The sequence below is a fragment of the Coregonus lavaretus genome (genome assembly GCF_964263955.1).
Source record: "Coregonus lavaretus genome assembly, contig: SUPER_35_unloc_3, whole genome shotgun sequence".
Classification (NCBI taxonomy): domain Eukaryota; kingdom Metazoa; phylum Chordata; class Actinopteri; order Salmoniformes; family Salmonidae; genus Coregonus; species Coregonus lavaretus.
This window is the reverse complement of record NW_028167179.1, coordinates 2,007,033-2,025,820: the sequence shown is the minus strand read 5'-3', so window position 1 is coordinate 2,025,820 and position 18,788 is coordinate 2,007,033. Positions and strand designations below refer to the sequence as shown.

Sequence of the window (18,788 nt, the reverse complement as noted above, 5' to 3'; positions counted from 1 at the left end):
ACACGTCTCAACTAACAATCTGCATTCACTTGATAAACTGCATTCATTTTCTCATGAAAAGTGTCTTGGGGGGAAAAAAATAAGTAGTTGAATGAAAGTAATTAAATAGGCATTTGTGAACATCATATAGCCTACACAGATGACTTCCTGCCATCCAGGACCTCTATACCAGGCGGTGTCAGAGGAAGGCCCTCAATTGTCAAAGACTCCAGCCACCCTAGTCATAGACTGTTCTCTCTGCTACCGCACGGCAAGCGGTACCGGAGTGCCAAGTCTAGGTCCAAAAGACTTCTCAACAGCTTCTACCCCCAAGCCATAAGACTCCTGAACAGCTAATCATGGCTACCCGGACTATTTGCACTGCCCCCCCACCCCATTTTACGCTGCTGCTACTCTGTTAATTATTAATGCATAGTCACTTTAACTCTACCCACATGTACATATTACTTCAACTACCTCAACTAGCCGGTGCCCCCGCACATTGACTCTGCACCGGTACCCCCCTGTATATATAGCCTCCCTACTGTTATTTTATTTTACTTCTGCTCTTTTTTTTCTCAACACTTTTTTTTGTTGTTGTTTTATTTTTTACTTTTTTTGTTAAAAATAAAATGCACTGTTGGTTAAGGGCTGTAAGTAAGCATTTCACTGTAATGTCTGCACCTGTTGTATTCGGCGCATGTGGCCAATAAAATGTGATTTGATTTGACAGTACAAACACAATTTGTAACAGAATTTGTAGGCATATATATATATATAGTATCTCACAAAAGTGAGTACACCCCTCACATTTTTGTAAATATTTGAGTATATCTTTTCATGTGACAACACTGAAGAAATGACACTTTGCTACAATGTAAAGTAGTGAGTGTACAGCTTGTATAACAGTGTAAATTTGCTGTCCCCTCAAAATAACAACACACAGCCATTAATGTCTAAACCGCTGGCAGCAAAAGTGAGTACACCCCTAAGTGAAAATGTCCAAATTGGGCCCAGTGTCAATATTTTGTGTGGCCACCATAATTTTCCAGCACTGCCTTAACCCTCTTGGGCATGGAGTTCACCAGAGCTTCACAGGTTGCCACTGGAGTCCTCTTCCACTCCTCCATGACGACATTACGGAGCTGGTGGATGTTAGAGACCTTGCACTCCTCCACCTTCTGTTTGAGGATGCCCCACAGATGCTCAATAGGGTTTAGGTCTGGAGATATGCTTGGCCAGTCCATCACCTTTACCCTCAGCTTCTTTAGCAAGGCAGTGGTCGTCTTGGAGGTGTGTTTGGGGTCGTTATCATGTTGGAATACAGCCCTGCGGCCCAGTCTCCGAAGGGAGTGGATCATGCTCTGCTTCAGTATGTCACAGTACATGTTGGCATTTATGGTTCCCTCAATGAACTGTAGCTCCCCAATGCCGGCAGAACTCATGCAGCCCCAGACCATGACACTCCCATCACCATGCTTGACTGTAGGCAAGACACACTTGTCTTTGTACTCCTCACCTGGTTGCCGCCACACACGCTTGACACCATCTGAACCAAATAAGTTTATCCTGGTCTCATCAGACCACAGGACATGGTTCCAGTAATCCATGTCCTTAGTCTGCTTGTCTTCAGCAAACTGTTTGCAGGCTTTCTTGTGCATCATCTTTAGAAGAGGCTTCCTTCTGGGACGACAGCCATGCAGACCAATTTGATGCAGTGTGCGGCGTATGGTCTGAGCACTGACAGGCTGACCCCCCACCCCTTCAACCGCCGCAGCAATGCTGGCAGCACTCATACGTCTATTTCCCAAAGACAACCTCTGGATATGACGCTGAGCACGTGCACTCAACTTCTTTGGTCGACCATTGCGAGGCCTGTTCTGAGTGGCAATCTTCTTATAGCCCAGGCCATCTTTATGTAGAGCAACAATTCTTTTTTTCAGATCCTCAGAGAGTTCTTTGCCATGAGGTGCCATGTTGAACTTCCAGTGACCAGTATGAGGGAGTGTGAGAGCGATGACACCAATTTTAACACACCTGCTCCCCATTCACACCTGAGACCTTGTAACACTAACGAGTCACATGACACCGGGGAGGGAAAATGGCTAATTGGGCCCACTTTTGTTGCCAGCGGTTTAGACATTAATGGCTGTGTGTTGAGTTATTTTGAGGGGACAGCAAATTTACACCGTTATACAAGCTGTACACTCACTACTTTACATTGTAGCAAAGTGTCGTTTCTTCAGTGTTGTCACATGAAAAAATATACTCAAATATTTACAAAAATGTGAGGGGGTGTACTCACTTTTGTGAGATATATATATATATATGTATGTGTGTGTGTATATGTATATGTATATGGGTGCGTCACACAATATCTGGATGCAATATTCTACCCAGGAACATTCAACACTGAAATCTGTGGATATTTTCTGCTGACAATAATGAAAATTCATCTTTCACTTTAATGCAGGGTTTGCTCTAAACGTCAGAAGCTATAGAGTGGAATGGTTACTTTCTATGTTATAGAGTGGAATGGTTTTTCAGTTGGTGTATCCTGAGGTATCTCCTCTCTGAGAACCTCTTTCCGCAGTCCGTACAGGCGAAAGGCCTTTCTCCTGTGTGGACCTTCAGGTGCATCTTCAGCTGGTTCTGGTGGGAGAACATCTTCTCACATTGGGGGCAGCTGTAGGATTTTTCCCCTGTGTGGACCCTCTGGTGCCTATTCAGGCTGGACGAGTGGGAGAAGCGCATATGACACTGGCTACAGCTGAAGGGTTTAACTCCTGTGTGGACCCTCTGGTGGATCTTCAGGTTGCCAGCCTGGGCGAAACGCATGTGACACTGGGTACAGCTGAAGGGTTTCACCCCTGTGTGGACCCTCTGGTGGATCTTCAGGTTGCCTGCCTGGGCGAAACGCATGTGACACTGGGTACAGCTGAAGGGTTTCTCCCCTGTGTGGACCCTCTGGTGGATCTCCACCTTCTGGAGGCAGCTGAAGTCTTTGTTACAGAACATGCAGAGGAACAGTTTCTCTTTACGATTGCCTGATGCTGCTCCCCCTCCCAGAGCCTTGGCCCTTTGGTCCTTTGAGTTCAATACTTGATTGTGTGAATCGGAAGGCCCCATCGAAGTGGACACTGGGTTGCAATCCCTGAGAATGTGTAAAGGGGACTGGGTCGCAACATTTGGATTTGTCTCTAAGCTTTCGCTATAATCTAAGAAATCTCTGCCTTGTGAGTGTCCTTCTCCTAAGTGAGTCTCATCTGCATTCCATGTGGGAGGAGCGTCGCCCTCCACTTTCACACGACGCTCCTCCACTTTCACAGTCACCTCATCTACAAACACACCCTCCCTTTTCTTATCTAGGCACCCTTCAGTGTATACACTACTACTGTACTGGTTCCAGTCCCCTCTAGACAGATCAGTTTGTGTCTCTAAACCAAAGGATATGTTGCCAGGGTCCACCTCTGTAGCGTAAGAACAAGACAGATCATCACCAACAGTGTCTAACGTGGCACCATCTCTAAGGGAATGAACCGTCCTCGGGCTCTGGTGAAATACCGGAAAGTACTCTGAGCCGGGAGCAGGAGGACAGCCCAGTGGCCCCAGCTCCAGTCTCTCTGGGTCTGATCTGTGGTCAGATCCTGTGTGTAAGAGCCTGTGTGTTACAGTTAAAGTCTCCGTGTCTGTCTCTGACTTGAGGACCGCGTTCGGCATTCCACTGACCTCCGTGATGCTACATTGGGTCCTGGGCAGCGCTGGGGCGGTGGTGGAGTCCCCCATGGCTACATGGGGTGCTCCCGCCGCTCCAGTCTGGATGTCTCCGCTTTGCAGTGGGTCCTCCTCTCCTTCAGACCCCTCCAGCTTCACCCCAGGACCTGCAGCCTCTGCATCTGCAGACTGACAAGAAGAGAGAAGGTGATTATTATTACCGGCACATGAGTTGAACTGGATAACAATGTCATAGGGAAGTCTCACAAGCTCCCCTATGGCAGATAAATCAAATCAAATCAAATGTTATTTGCCACATGTGCCGAATACAACAGGTGTAGACATTACAGTGAAATGCTTACTTACAAGCCCTTAACCAACAATGTAAAAAAATATATAAAAAGCAAATAATTAAAGAGCAGCAGTAAAATAAAATAACAGTAGGGAGGTTATATACAGGGGGTACCTGTACAGAGTCAATGTGCGGGTGCACCGGTTAGGGAGAGTGAGAATGTACATGTAAGCAAGTGAATAGCTGAGGGGAGCCTTTCTGAAATAAACTGGCCACATTTGATGTACTGTCATTTTGTTGTAATACTATTACACTAACCTCTATCACGATAACGTGCTGGGTTGAGGTTCCACTCCCCTCATCAACAGTGATTGGTTGGTCATCTCTCCATGTATTGTGTCCTGCTGGCTTCACAAAGCTCCTGTGGCCTCCAATGAGATGTCCTTCACCCGAGAGTGTGATTGGGGGAAAAGACGTGGTTAGGTTAGCTACTGTCAATGCTCAACGGTATAGTGTACACTATTGACACTGTCTAGAATTGGCATGAATGTAACGTAACACTTCTCATAACTTCTTGATATACTATTATTCATCTATGTATTATGTTCCATGTATCACATTGTTTTTAATGAGTAAATAATAGGACATGTAGTAAATCAAATATCTAGTTAGAATATTATATTTTGTCTTTATGCAAGATAGCGAAGTAATCAGGGGAATTCTTACAGACTATCCAAAAACGGACCAAAAACAATTATGGTTAACACAGCGTTTCCAAGACTCGGCCCTCGGGACCCTAAGTGGTGCCCTTCTTTGTTTTTGCCATAACAGTACACAGCTGATTAAAATTATCAAAGCTTGATGATTGGTTGACTATTTGAATCAGCTGTGTAGTGCTAGGGCAAAAACCAAAACGTGCACCGAGTTCGGGAAACGCTGGGTTAACACATCTAAAGTCACACATGCGCATAGGAGAACGGGGCGACAGGCCCCGCAGCCTCGGTCTTCTGCAAAATGTACCTCTTCCCATTCCTCTGTTTCGGTCGTGGATCTTGACGCTACTGGGCCGACTGGCGAGGACGCGCTCTCGCATTGTCCTTTCTGCGCGCTCCCGTGCCACCTTCAGTTCCTGTAGCTGTAGTTTCCTCCGCAATGAGCTGTTTTCTTTCCGGCTTTGTGTTATTTCCAAACGAAACACTGCATAGTCGTCGTCTACGAGTTTACATATCTCTGCCACGGCTGCATTCGCTAGCACCTCCATGATGGAGGCAATTTGAGTGTGAAAAACCATACAGTTAGCCATTGTTAGCAGCTAGCTAGCGTTACCTAGATAACATCTACCAACCAAGTCCTGTCTCCAACGCGAATTAAACACTACCTGGGAAAAGTATGTGATGTGCATTTGAATGTCATATTTTGAGTTCCGTGGTGTTAATAAACGTCTAAATAACAACAATAAAAACGGAAATTGTTCTTAGTCACTGTTCACTTCCGTTTAAACTGAAGGGAAATGATCTTATTGGTTTGCGTCTTCTTCTTCTTTGATGAGGTTTAACGGCAGTTGTCATCCAATTTGTTTCATTACCGACTCCTACTAGACTGGAGTACAACTCCCTTATGTTTTGCTTGAAAAATCAAATAAAGAAATACCCTACCATCTAACACTACACTCACAAATTCAAAAATGTTGTTAATAATTAACACCACCCTACTCCACTATTTAAATATATTAATTCCTACCTCATGCCCTCAACCTGAAATGATGGGACATCACCACTTAACACTCCCTGTAACTTTTACATTTTTAGTCATTTAGCAGATGCTCTTATCCAGAGCGACTTACAGTTAGTGAGTGCATACATTTACTCTTCTGATGTCAAGTCTCGCACACCCAAATACCTATCTGCAGCTGCCACCACAACCTCAATTTTCTTCGACTTACGTTCCATCACTGCAGTACAATTAATAACCATTGCTATAAATGCTAAAAATCCAATCTTACTGAAACATATATCACTTGTTGGCCTATCCCTCTGTACTGGTACTACTCTCACCACTCCTCCCCCTTCACCCATCTTCCTCTACTTTCTTCACTGCCTCAGCATATGACAACTTCTTCACTACTCTTACCCTGGAAACCTCAACCTGCCTCTCTCGCACGGGACAGTTCTGATCCCCAGCCCCATGGCCACCCCTACAATTAGCACATACCACTACTTTCCCCAATGCTACACATTCCTTTGTCTCATGCCCTTCTGCACACTTCTCACACCTTGGAACCTCCCTCCTACACACTGCTGCCACATGCCCATAAGTTTGACACCTGTAACATCGTAATGTATTCGGCACATAAGCTGGTACAGGATAACTTATATATCCTAACTTCACTTTGTCAGGCAAAGACTCAACTTCAAAACTCAAAAGAACAGACAATGACTCTTCTGTTTACCCAATCTCACCACCCTGTTTGCGTCGCACCAAAAACGACGAGCATCACAAACACCGAGAATCTTACCCTTCAGTTGGTCAACTTTTACATTTACTGCTACCCCAGTAATCACTCCTTTCAATGGCGCCCTTTCCTTGAGAGCAAAACAATTCACAATTGTTTTTGGTTTGGGTCATAGGTTTGGGTGTGGTTAAATGAAAAATGTTGGTGCGCTGTTCTTTGAATTACGGTACTGTTTTGACGTTACACATCAAATCTCCTATGATCAGTATCGTTCAAGCTGAGAGCAGACTTGTTTAGAAAGATCAGTGTGTTAGCAAGAATAGCATAGAAAATAATAGAATGGAAGGACTTTATTCCACCTACATCACCTCAGTAAGGTAAATATTCAACTGTCCGTGTTCTAGCCTAGATCCGTCCTAATATACGTTTGTCAAAATGTTTATGTTTAGTTGACCGCTTATATCTCTACAAGTTACCACAGAAATATACACAATATTTGGTATTGTTAAATTATTATTTTAAAATACCGACCAAGGTAGCTAGATAGCACTCACTCACATGGCTAACTTTAGTGCTGTCATGAAAAGGGGCATGAGGGAAGCCCTACAATATTAAGTTTTTCTAAGTATTGAGAATGCTTGGAAGCAGGCAATGTTGAAAAGTAATCTTTAGACATGTTGTAAGTATGCATGCGCCTGCAACCCATATTCTCCGCAAAATGCTCTCATGGTCAACAGAGTTGATCATGAACTGTTGGATATCAGACAAACAGCAGCAATACACAATTGCATTTCTATTGTTTTGTAACTAATTACAGAATACAAATCACTGATACACTTCTTCACAAGAATTAGCAAAGCCTGAGTCACATTAGAAGCTTAGACATAAGGAAATGTACATGAAAACAGCATACAATAAGTGTACTGGACAATTTATCGGTGCTCCTGCATTAGCATTATAAATGACAATGTGTTCAGAATTGTATGTATTGATCAGACATTTATTTGATCATTTACAGTACGCCAGCATAGCCAAAATATTGATCAACATGAACACTCATGAGAAATAAAGGTGAGAAATAATGTTGAGACGTTTGACATAAAAAACAGTGTGCAGGATCCCATTGATTCGTACAATTTGTAACACTCATCTCCCATCCGAATGCTTGAAAAAAACAATACAAAGTAACAAAATGTGATATGATATCACGTAAAAGTGAATGACTTAGTCTTTAGGAAATGCAACCAACTACAGAGATTGATGGGGAGGGGAGGGGAGCAGGAGAGGTGGGGGACCCATGTACCCTGCTTCAATCAAGCAGGCTTCAGTCACGCCCAAGATTGAAGCGGGAGACAAATCCAGCCATGGCCTCCTCCTTGTCAGGCCTCTCACTCTGGGCAGGCAGGGGTCCTGGGATGGACAGCTCACACAGCTTCCCCACACACGGCGTTGGATCAAAGGTGATCTCGTTGAAGAGCAGATCCAGGAGCCTGTCTACGTATCCTGTAATGTTTTTGAAAAGGGAAATGTTTGTTGAATGGGTAGTGAATTTAATTTACTTTTATTTAGTTATGATGCTATCAATTTCTTGATGTAGTGATCTACCCATTCTACAATGTGTTTTCTGGTGTTTTTGAAATACTCAATTAGAAATATGCAGTATTTGGTCGTGCACTTTTTTGTGAAACTTTTCAATGTTTATATTTGGAATTTTTGTGTGGCTAAAATGCTCAATTAATTTGAGATTAATAACTATGACTTGTAGTATGTTGGGTCTGTCTTCACAGGCTTCACAGCATACTCCTCTTCTTTGCCTTGGGAAAGCTGAGGTCTCCAACCTTTTCTAACATGAGAACTACTTTTAAAACATGAAACATGCAACTCTTCCCCGGGTCCTTAGTGTACAAGAGAAAGTAGTGCACCGTTTTTTTGTCAATATACCTGGTAAAATAATAGTTAATAAATAACTCTAAGGGGGCCCCTATAAAATCTGCAATTTGTTCCCCCAAGATTTTTTTATATTTTCCCAAATTTTGTATTTCTCAGTTGTATTTTTCCTGGTTTTTGATTTTTTTTCACTCTCAAAATTACAATTGTTCATAGAGAAACAACAAAATTGGATGTTCTGAGTCCATGTCAATTTTTATTTTGGTCAGGAAGTAGTGTATCTGGCCCTTTAATTGCGCATCTAGCGAGTGAGGATTGTGCCATCTAGGGATGGTTCTGTACTGCTGCTGCTCATTTCATGACAAAACTTGCAAATAACAAATAATAGATACAAGTTCTATACTTACTCATTATATACTTCTGCCAGGTAAGCCTACTTTGCAGTTAACATTTAATTGAGAAGGCTTTGGGGGAAGTATTTCTGTCAACCCACAAGACAGCTATCACACCAACTGGCTACACACAGAGTGATAGACAAACCTGTGCACCACACAGACAGACAGACGGGCAATATTGCTGGAAATTAATTGGCAGATATTGTGTTAGGTTTGGCTTTTCTTTCACCAGGGGTGGGATAATGTCAATGTGGCATTGATTAGTTAGTTGCTGGGTGCTTGCAGTGTCTGATACTTGTGAGTTTTGTTTATGACAGTTTGTGGTGGAACACGTGAAAATTGCATGTACTTTCAGAATTGTTTGGCAAGCTACTCATAGGTCGGCTGCGAGCTACTGGTAGCTTGAGATAGACCTGTTGTAGACCCCTGCTCTAAGGTGCACGGAAGAGTCCCGGATGGTAGCCGGCTAATGACAGTGTCTAAGGTTCAGGGCATGGTACCAGGCGAAGGAGATAGAAGCTGTTTTTCAGTCTCTTGGATTTACCTATACGGTTTCCGCCTTCTAGATGGTAGGGGGGTGAACAGTTCGTGGCTTGGGTGGCTGAGGTCCTTCATCTTGGCCTTCCTGTGACACCGGATGCTGTAGATGTCCTGGAGGGCAGGCAGTGTGCCCCCAGTGATGTGTTGGGCTTGCCTGACGACTCAAACTGAATTCTTCCCTTGCTCTATCATTTGCTACATACTTCAGTCCGAGACCGAGTCATTTGTGGTGAAGTCAAAATGAGAGGTGTTGTTCAATACAAAGTCATCAGCAGTTGGATCATCTCCAACCAATCAGAGTATCAAAGTCAATTACACATTTTCTAAATGTTGCATTATCCACGTGTTCTGTCTCTGGCCCAATCCCTCAGTTTCTGGGACCAATCAGACAGTCTAGAACGTATTTAGATTCTAGAAATCGTAGGGGAGGTACTCGGATCCAAACTCATTGCGGAGAAGAAACAAACGTCCGTGGGCGTGGCGTAACGTTTGGCCGGAGCAAGGAATTTGGGTAGCCAGGCAAGTGTTTGGCTGACTGCACCACCCTCTGGAGAGCCCTGTGGTTGCAGAAGGTGCAGTTGCCATACCAGGCGGTGATACAGCCCGACAGAATGCTCTCGCTGGTGCATCTGTGGAATTTGTGAGGGTCTTAGGGGCCAAGCAGAATTTCTTCAGCCTCTTTCTTCACCACGCTGTCGGTGTGGAGGGACCATTTCGGGTCCTCAGTGAGGATGTACATGCTGAGGAACTTAAAGGTCCTGAACAGCCATTCTGATTCCCATGTAAAATAGCCTTTTGAGTGACAAAAATGTCACCCATAATATTTTTAGGGGATGGAAATGCTAAAAATTTTAGACAAAGTCATTTCTCTCTCATGGCTAACTACCAGGAGGTTTGAAAAGACAGGCTGAGTGAGCAGGGAGCATATATTAATGAGCTCGCCTTACTGACAGTTCTTTGAAACGCCTATGTCAAGAAACTTGGATGCAGTGAGCAGTGTTGCAGTAAAGTCATCTCCAGCTAATTTGGTGATACACAAAGCAATGATGTCATTTTTTTTACACATCTCCTGTTTGGCATGTCTCTTGTGATGTGGTTCACAGCAGCACTGACAGATGTGTTGACATGACAACTGCGTCAGAGTTTTGAACAACCAATCCCTTTTGTTCCATGCTGGCTGAAGACCTAGCTAGCCAGTAACTAGCTAACACCAGACACAGGTGAAAGGGGAAACATATAAGTATCTTTGCCATAGATGAATAGGGTAAACTTTTAATTATATTTGCTGAAACCCTACAGTCAAATTTTGGCACCAGCAGAGTAGCTATCTAGCAGTGGAGGCTGCTGAGGGGAGGACGGCTCATAATAATGTCTGGAACGGCGCAAATGGAATGGCATCAAACCAGGTGTTTGCTGTATTGGATACCATTCCACTGATTCCGCTCCAGTCATTACCACGAGCCCGTTCTCCCCAATTAAGGTGCCACCAACCTCCTGTGCTATCTAGGTATATAAACCTCGCCCCTCTGCAAAGAAGCCTTCTCCAATGTTGGTTACAAGGCGGTACTTATTTAAATTAGGTAAGTGAATATCATGTTACCATTGGTGTATTAAAATGAAAGTTTGGGTGATGATGACACCCTATCACCTTAATAATCCCGCTTCTAAATCCAAGTGTTTGATATGGGGGAGGGGATCAGTAACTTTATGATCAAACTTGATCAATGTAGAAGCAACAGTCATTTTTCACACTTTGGTCATCATACTTTGATCTGGTTTTATCCAAATATCATCCAATTTCATGAAAAACAATGATTTTGACTGTTCATGACCTTTAAAGCTTTTGACTCTCTCCACCTCAACCTTTGACTGAGGTTGTTCAGTTCACCTGTCCGCTGGTTGTGTTCTGTACGGTGGTGGAGTCTCTGTCCCTCATGGTTCGGTCCCGGTTCGGGAAGGTATAGCGATGGCTCCTGATCCAGGGACCTGATCCGGGGTCAGGGTTTGTGACCAGCCGCTTAAGAGGTCCAGTCTTTCCTGTCAGCAACACTTGGATATCAGCAGGTCCTCATGGACTGCAGAATGTAAACACAAATTGTACAGAAAAGCATATAAAAGGTTTTGTCCGGCTACCCAGACTCCTTGCTCCAGCCAAACGCTACGCCACGCCCAAGGACATTAGTTTCTTCTCCGCAATGAGTCTGGATCTGAGTACCTCTGAGTACCTTTCCAACCCTTCACCAATGCGAACGCATTCGGTTCCATCTGATTTGCCCAGAAACTGATGGGTTGGGCCAGAGCCAGAACACACTTGGGTAAAGCCATGGTTTGAAAATGTATCATTGGCTTTGATACTCTGGTTATATCCACTCGCTAAGGAGTTTTGTTTTGTAATACTTTCCTCATCACCACAAACAAATTCATTGACGGCAGTCTCAGACTAAAGTATGTAGCGAACGACAGAGCATCGAAATAATTATTAGTGAGTCGTCAGGCTAAGGTTTATATAAGAAACTCGTTGCTGTACACACAGAAACATTACAAGATATTATGAAATATTAACCACAGTCAAGCCTGTTACAAATGCACAGAGGCTTGTTGTGCAATTAAACTGAACATCTTTACTTCAGATCAACATGTTAACAACTCATACCAAACTCACTCATCCAATCCTCACTCCTCCGTTCATGCACAACGTGCCTGATACATTCTTAAAGCAACAGTATTTAATTCTCAACTGAGCCACGACACCATATTACTGAACACAACATCCCCCCCTCTAGTTCACATAGTCTTTAAGCCACAAGGGAGGAGCTATGACCCGTTGGGGTCTCCCAGTGTTCAGAGGTGCGGCTGGTGGCAGGGGAACTGCAAGCATTTGAGGCCTGACTGGTGGAAGGGCCCTGAACTGAGCCTGGTGTAGGGTTGGAGGTGCGTGAGCCCATTGACCTTGCTCCTGCCCATGGTGAGTTGTGGACAGACGGGTCAGGAAAGGATCCCCCACAGGCGAATGGACCTTTCTGAGGCAATTTGCATGCCAGCGGGATCCATCCTGAAGTTGGAATGTTGCAGGCCCTAGCTGTCATTCCACTCTCAGGGGCTTGGACCAAAATGAGGAGAACTTGTTCCGATGGTTGTCAGTCCTGATCCGCACCAAGTCCTGGGCCTTCAGGCTTGGTTGTTTCACTGTGTGAGACGTGTCATAACGTTGTTTCATCCGTTGCTGTGCCGCTCCAACATAAGCTTGCCTTGCTGCAGCAGGCTTGTTCTTTTGTTTTGGGCAGAGGCAGTCCAAAGGGAGTTTCAGTTCCCTGCCAATCATCAGGGAGGCAGGAGACACCCCAGTTGTGGAGTGCTTGGTAGCCTTTATGTGAAGTAGTGTAAGGCACAGAGCCACATCAAAGGGTCGTCCCTCAGCCAAGTAGGCCCATATTCCTTCCTTCAGGGTCCTGTTCAAGCGTTCCATCCCCCCGTTTGCTTGAGGGTGGTACACAGCCGCCCGGATGTGCTTGATGGATTGCTTTTCAAGGTACACAGACAGATCATTCAAGACAAACTGGGGGCCATTGTCTGTTGTAATGGTGCTGGGCAACCCCCACTGACAGAACAGCTTATCCAGTGTCCTCTACCACCTCACAGATGGTCATCCAAACAACGGCACGGCTTCTGCACATTTCGAATGCAAGTCATGAATGACCAGTAGGTATCTTGCATGTGCTGGGGCCCCGTGCAACTCTCCACAGATATCCACCTCCAGGTGGTCCCAGGGAGCCTTTGGCCATTCCACTGGTGTCAAGGGTGGAGGAGTGGGTCTGCCCAATTTCCCACTCATCAGGCATGCTGTGCAGTCCTTCACAAGGGTCTCAATGTCTCTGTCAATATTTTGCCACCAGACAGTGTCCCTGCATCGTTGCTTCACCTTAACGATGTCCTCTGGAATCAGTGTGCGATGTCCTCTGGCGATGCACACTTCCTCCGAGCATGAGATCTCATCTCTCACCCTGTAGAATGGCAGTAGGTCTCCATCCACCATAGCAGGCCATCCTTCTCTGATGTAGGTGCGAAGCCTTGTGAGCAGTTCATCATCCTGTGATGCCTGTCTGAGTTCCTGCATTGTGACTGTAGCTTTCAGTGGGCCATGTAGCATGTGGACCCAGTTGTCGTCGTCCCCCTCTGTTGCCATGCACACCATTGATGCAGGTGAGATCGCCCTGGACAGCAGGTCAGCCACAACGTTGTGTCATCCCGGGGTGAACTCAAGATCAAAATAATACTGGTTCAGATGGTCTGCCCATCTGAAAAGCCGTAGAGGCTTGTGTCCAGAGCCCTGTGTGGCCAGCAGTGCTGTGAGAGCTTGATGGTCTGTGCAGAGTTTGAATGGTCTGCTGTACAAGTACAATTGCCAGTGCTCGCATGCCCACATGCAAGCCAGGGACTCCCGCTCTCAAACAGAGTACTTTTGTTCAGTCGGAGACAAGGCCTGTGAGGCAAAAGCCACTGGCCGTTCCACGCCTCCATTCAGTTGAGACAAAACAGCTCCAAGGGCGAGTGCCAAGGCATCACAGGTGACAATTGTTTGTGCTGATGTGTCGATATGAGCTGCACCTTGAGCTCCTGCACAGCATCCCGACAGTCCTGAGTCCATGTCCATGGTGCGTCTTTTTTCAGAAGCCGTCGAAGAGGAGCAGTTGTCTCAGCATAGTTTGGAAGAAACTGTAAGTAGTATGTTGCCATGGCGAGGAATTATGCCAGCTGTGCTGCGGACTGAGACTCAGGCAAGGTGAGAATGGCATCCACATGGGACAGGTTGGGGGTGATGCCCTGGCTGGAGAGCCTGTATCCAAGAAACTCAACGTCTGACACCCCAAACACACACTTTTCAGTGTTGAGTCTGGCCCCGTTCTCGAAGAGCTGACGAAACACCTGCTGCAAGCGAGAATCGTGCTCTGTCTGTGATGCACCGTGCACCACAATGTCATCCAGATAGATTGACACTCCAGGGATGCCTGCCAGGAGAAGAGTCATAATCTTCTGGAAACAGCTGAGCGCAGAGCTGAGTCCGAATAGCATGCATTTTACCTGAACAGCCCCCTGTGTGCTATGAACGCAGTGAGATCTCGACTCTCATGTGCCATGGGAACCTGGAGGTATCCCTGCCTCAGGTCTAGTTTGCTGAATACTGTGGACCCATAAAAATAAGTTGTGAGCCCCTCAGAGGTTGGTAGCGGGTACTTGAACAACCTATGGGAAGATAGTGTAGTTTCACAGAAACAACATTTTAAACCATAGCCAGGATTATATATTGTGCCTATGCTAGTGTCGGATCCCAAATTCCTGTCCCTACCTGCACTAGCATTGACGTACTAGAAAATGAAAAAAATCAGAGATAAATAAGGTGTCCAGTAGAGGTCGGTGTATGAAAGCAACTTTGTATTGACAGAAATCAGTGAGATTGCGCATTTTGCAACGCATGGTTCGAAAAAGCACCTGACCAAACGAAGCATCGGACGTCATTGATCACGTAGTAATGTTACTTTGAAACTTCAGAAAGATTGTGAGAAAAAAAAAGTTGTTTCCAGTCATTCCTATTATAGTTTTTATTTGCTCAAGATACAAGAACTTTCAACTGGAATGATAAGTGGATCATTTATTTTGGCATGTCCATGCGAAGTCGTGACAAAAAGAGAAAGGAAGAAGCTAGCCGTTCTATTGCTAATCAACAAGAGAGGAACGTGTTTATAGACAACTTGTCACGTCTCCCGTTGCTCCCCTCCGGCGCTCTGAGTCGCCGGGCTACTGAGCCACGGGTCTGAGCGCGCCACCTCGGCAAATACAGGAATGGAAACCCAGCGCACCCTAATCACCTCCAGCGCACCTGCACCTCATCACCAACACTATGTAGCCCTGGACTGTTCGTTCGTTGTTGTGTGTGATTGTTAGCGTTGTGTCGTTTACGCACTCTTTGTTATTCTCTTTCTCATTGTTAAGTAAACCTTTACCTTGTTTATTCCTGCCTCTTCGTATACTCAGTACTCGTCACACAACTGCCATAACTACGCATGCCCTATGGATAATCTCACGCTTTCGAAGGCTGTTGAAGATGACGAGTTCCCCTCTTTACCGGTTACTCCGTTACCTCCACCCTCCAAAAAACCCAACATGGACTCTGACATCGTGGCTACCCACTCCTTACTCATCAACTCCAGGTTGGACGCCATTGAGAAAATGGTAGGCGCAAACACCATGGTAATCAAAGGCTTGAAAAAGACTGGAGTTTGCATGTGGTGAAATCAAGGATGTGAAAATGAGGGTGGCTAAAGTTGAAAAGGTGGAACAGAATAACAATGTCTACCGTAGACGTCTCACTGATCTGGAGCAAAACACAAGAAGATGGATCCTGAGACTCTACGACATGCCCGAGGTGGAGAATGAGAATGAGGATGTGCGACGCGAGGCTATCCGCATCTGCCAAGAAGTAATGCCTGCAGAGAAGAACAAAGTTGGTGATACCGTCGACGTTGTGCATCGCCTCGGCAAGAAGAAACAGAAAAACGATTCAAGACCAAGGGGTATCATCATCCTCTTCACTGCCAGATTCTACAGGGATGCTGTCTGGAAAGCTGCTAGGAAGAACGCGTTCCTTCAGAGCCATTATCTGCGTTTCGCCGAGCATCGCAGCTCGGAGGACATACAGTGAGGGAAAAGGTATTCGATCCCCTGCTGATTTTGTACGTTTGCCCACTGACAAAGACATGATCAGTCTATAATTTTAATGGTAGGTTTATTTGAACAGTGCGAGACAGAATAACAACAAAAAAATCCAGAAAACCACATGTCAAAAATGTTATAAATTGATTTGCATTTTAATTAGGGAAATAAGTATTTGACCCCTCTGCAAAACATGACTTAGTACTTGGTGGCAAAACCCTTGTTGGCAATCACAGAGGTCAGATGTTTCTTGTAGATGGCCACCAGGTTTGCACACATCTCAGGAGGGATTTTGTCCCACTCCTCTTTGCAGATCTTCTCCAAGTCATTAAGGTTTCGAGGCTGACATTTGGCACAGATCTTGCATGGAGCCCCAGGCCGAGGGAGATTGACAGTTATTTTGTGTTTCTTCCATTTGCGAATAATCGCACCAACTGTTGTCACCTTCTCACCAAGCTGCTTCGCGATGGTCTTGTAGCCCATTCCAGCCTTGTGTAAGTCTACAATCTTGTCCCTGACATCCTTGGAGAGCTCTTTGGACTTGGCCATGGTGGAGAGTTTGGAATCTGATTGATTGATTGCTTCTGTGGACAGGTGTCTTTTATACAGGTAACAAGCTGAGATTAGGAGCACTCCCTTTAAGAGTGTGCTCCTAATCTCATCTTGTTACCTGTATAAAAGACACCTGGGAGCCAGAAATCTTTCTGATTGAGAGGTGGTCAAATACTTATTTCCCTCATTAAAATGCAAATCAATTTATAACATTTATGACATGCGTTTTTCTGGATTTTTTTGTTGTCATTCCGTCTCTCACTGTTCAAATAAACCTACCATTAAAATTATAGACTGATCATTTCTTTGTCAGTGGGCAAATGTACAAAATCAGCAGGGGATCAAATACTTTTTTACCTCACTGTAGTTGAAGAGATTAACGAGTCTATCAAACATCTAAAGAACAATAAATCCCCAAGTATTGATGAAATTACGTCAGAATTTTACAAGTTATTTTCTGAACAAGTAGCTCCCTTCCTACTTGAAGTATTTTTTAGAGAGTATTAAAAACAATGTTCTCCCTCCTACAATGAGTCAGGGGTTAATAAGACTGATACCTAAGCCTAAAAAATAAGTACTGCTCATCGATAACTGCCATCCAATTTGTCTTCTTAATAATGACTATAGGATATTAGCCTTACTACTTGCAAAAAATAATTAAAGAAGTCCTGAATGCAATCATTGATGAAACTGTCTGTCTTTATGAGGAACAGACATATTTCTAACAATATCAGACTAGTATTAGACATACTTGACTACTCAGACCTAATAACCGAGGATAGCTTAATTTTAGTTTCAGATTTTTATAAAGCATTTGACACAGTAGAGCATCAGTTCCTCTTCCACTCCCTTGAGAAATGTGGCTTTGGGGACTTTTTCTGTAAGGCTATTAAGACTCTATACGAATGGTAACAGCTCTATCAAACTGAAACATGGCACCTCACCTAGATTTGAGTTAGGACAACATTGCTTAATTTTTCTCTCTCACCGTATCTGTTTTTATTAATCATCCAACTTCTTACAAATTCTTTAAATAATAATCCTGTACAAGGTATTTCCATAGCTGGTAAATAAATTATTATAAGCCAGCTGGCTGACGATACTACACTTTTTCTGAAAGACGCTAGTCTGATTCCCATATCAATCAATGTGATAGACCAGATGTTTTGGAAAAGGATTCTATGTCTTAATATTAATACATGTGAACTCATGGCTGTCAAAGATTGTGTGACACCTTCATATTATGGTATTCCAGTGAAAGGCGAACTTACATATTTAGGCATAAACATTACTAAGGATCAGAAGTCTATAGGCTTACTACATTTGAACCCTCTTATTAAAAAACCCCAGAAGAAGCTAAACCAATGGCTGCAGAGGGACATCTTTAAAAGGAAGAGTCCTAATAACGAAGGCTAAGGGTATCTCTAGGCTAACATATGACAGTAAAAAAAGCAAAGAGATAGACCAGATGCTTTTCAACTTTCTGTGGCGAAACCATACTCATTACATTAGGATAACTGTTGTAATGAACACTTATGAGTATGGTGGGCTGAAGTTTCTGGACTTTACTACCTTAAATAATACTTATAAGATCAATTGGATAAAACAATTCCTAAGAAGACCCACTTCTATGTGGAACTTTATTCCTCATCGTGTCTTCTCTACTTTTGGTGGCATTAACTTCATGTAGGTTTGCAATTATAATATTGACAAAGTTCCAGTGACACTCTGCTTTTCATCAGCAGGTCCTTAATTTATAAGCATAATTTTTCTCCACACAGATATTAAACTCAGCAAAAAAATAAACGTCCTCTCACTGTCAACTGTGTTTATTTTCAGCAAACTTAACATGTGTAAATATTTGTATGAACATAAGATTCAACAACTGAGACATAAACTGAACAAGTTGCACAGGCATGTTGTCACGGTTTCGGCCGAGGCTGCTCCTCCTCCTTGTTCGGGCAGGCTTCGGCGGTCGTCGTCCCCGGAGTACTAGCTACCACCGTTCGATGTTTCATGTTTGTTTGGTTTTGTCTGTTTGTACACCTGTCCCTTGTTAGTGTTTGATTTTGTTTCCTATTTAGTTATCGTGTGTTGGGTCAGGTGTTATGTGTGATTGTTATGTCAGCTGTTGCTGTTGATGGGTTTTCTCTCTCGTGTTGTTTGTGTCGAGAGTCCGCACTGCGTGCGCCTTTTCTTGTTTTTACGCACTGTTGTGTGTGTGCGTAATTTGTTCATGCCTCCCGGTTGGGTTGGCTATTCACCTGTT

The 18,788-nt window shown here is 44.2% G+C and overlaps 1 protein-coding gene across 2 annotated transcripts in view; it reads right to left on the bottom strand.

Annotated features, from left to right (window-relative positions):
- LOC311110283 (uncharacterized protein) overlaps positions 1–18,788 on the bottom strand; it is a 107,889-nt gene that overhangs the window by 9,252 nt on the left and 79,849 nt on the right. Inside the window, exons 1-3 of one of the 2 annotated variants that reach the window (XM_084188822.1) lie at positions 5,006–5,497; positions 4,304–4,428; positions 3,709–3,882 (exon numbers count right to left, since the gene is read on the bottom strand). The exons of the other annotated variant lie outside the window; for it this stretch is intronic. Coding sequence (XP_084044948.1) covers positions 3,709–3,882; positions 4,304–4,428; positions 5,006–5,288 — 582 coding nt within the window. The 5' untranslated portion in view covers positions 5,289–5,497. Of the gene's footprint in view, positions 1–3,708; positions 3,883–4,303; positions 4,429–5,005; positions 5,498–18,788 lie in introns of those variants that run through there. 2 annotated transcript variants of the gene reach the window in all.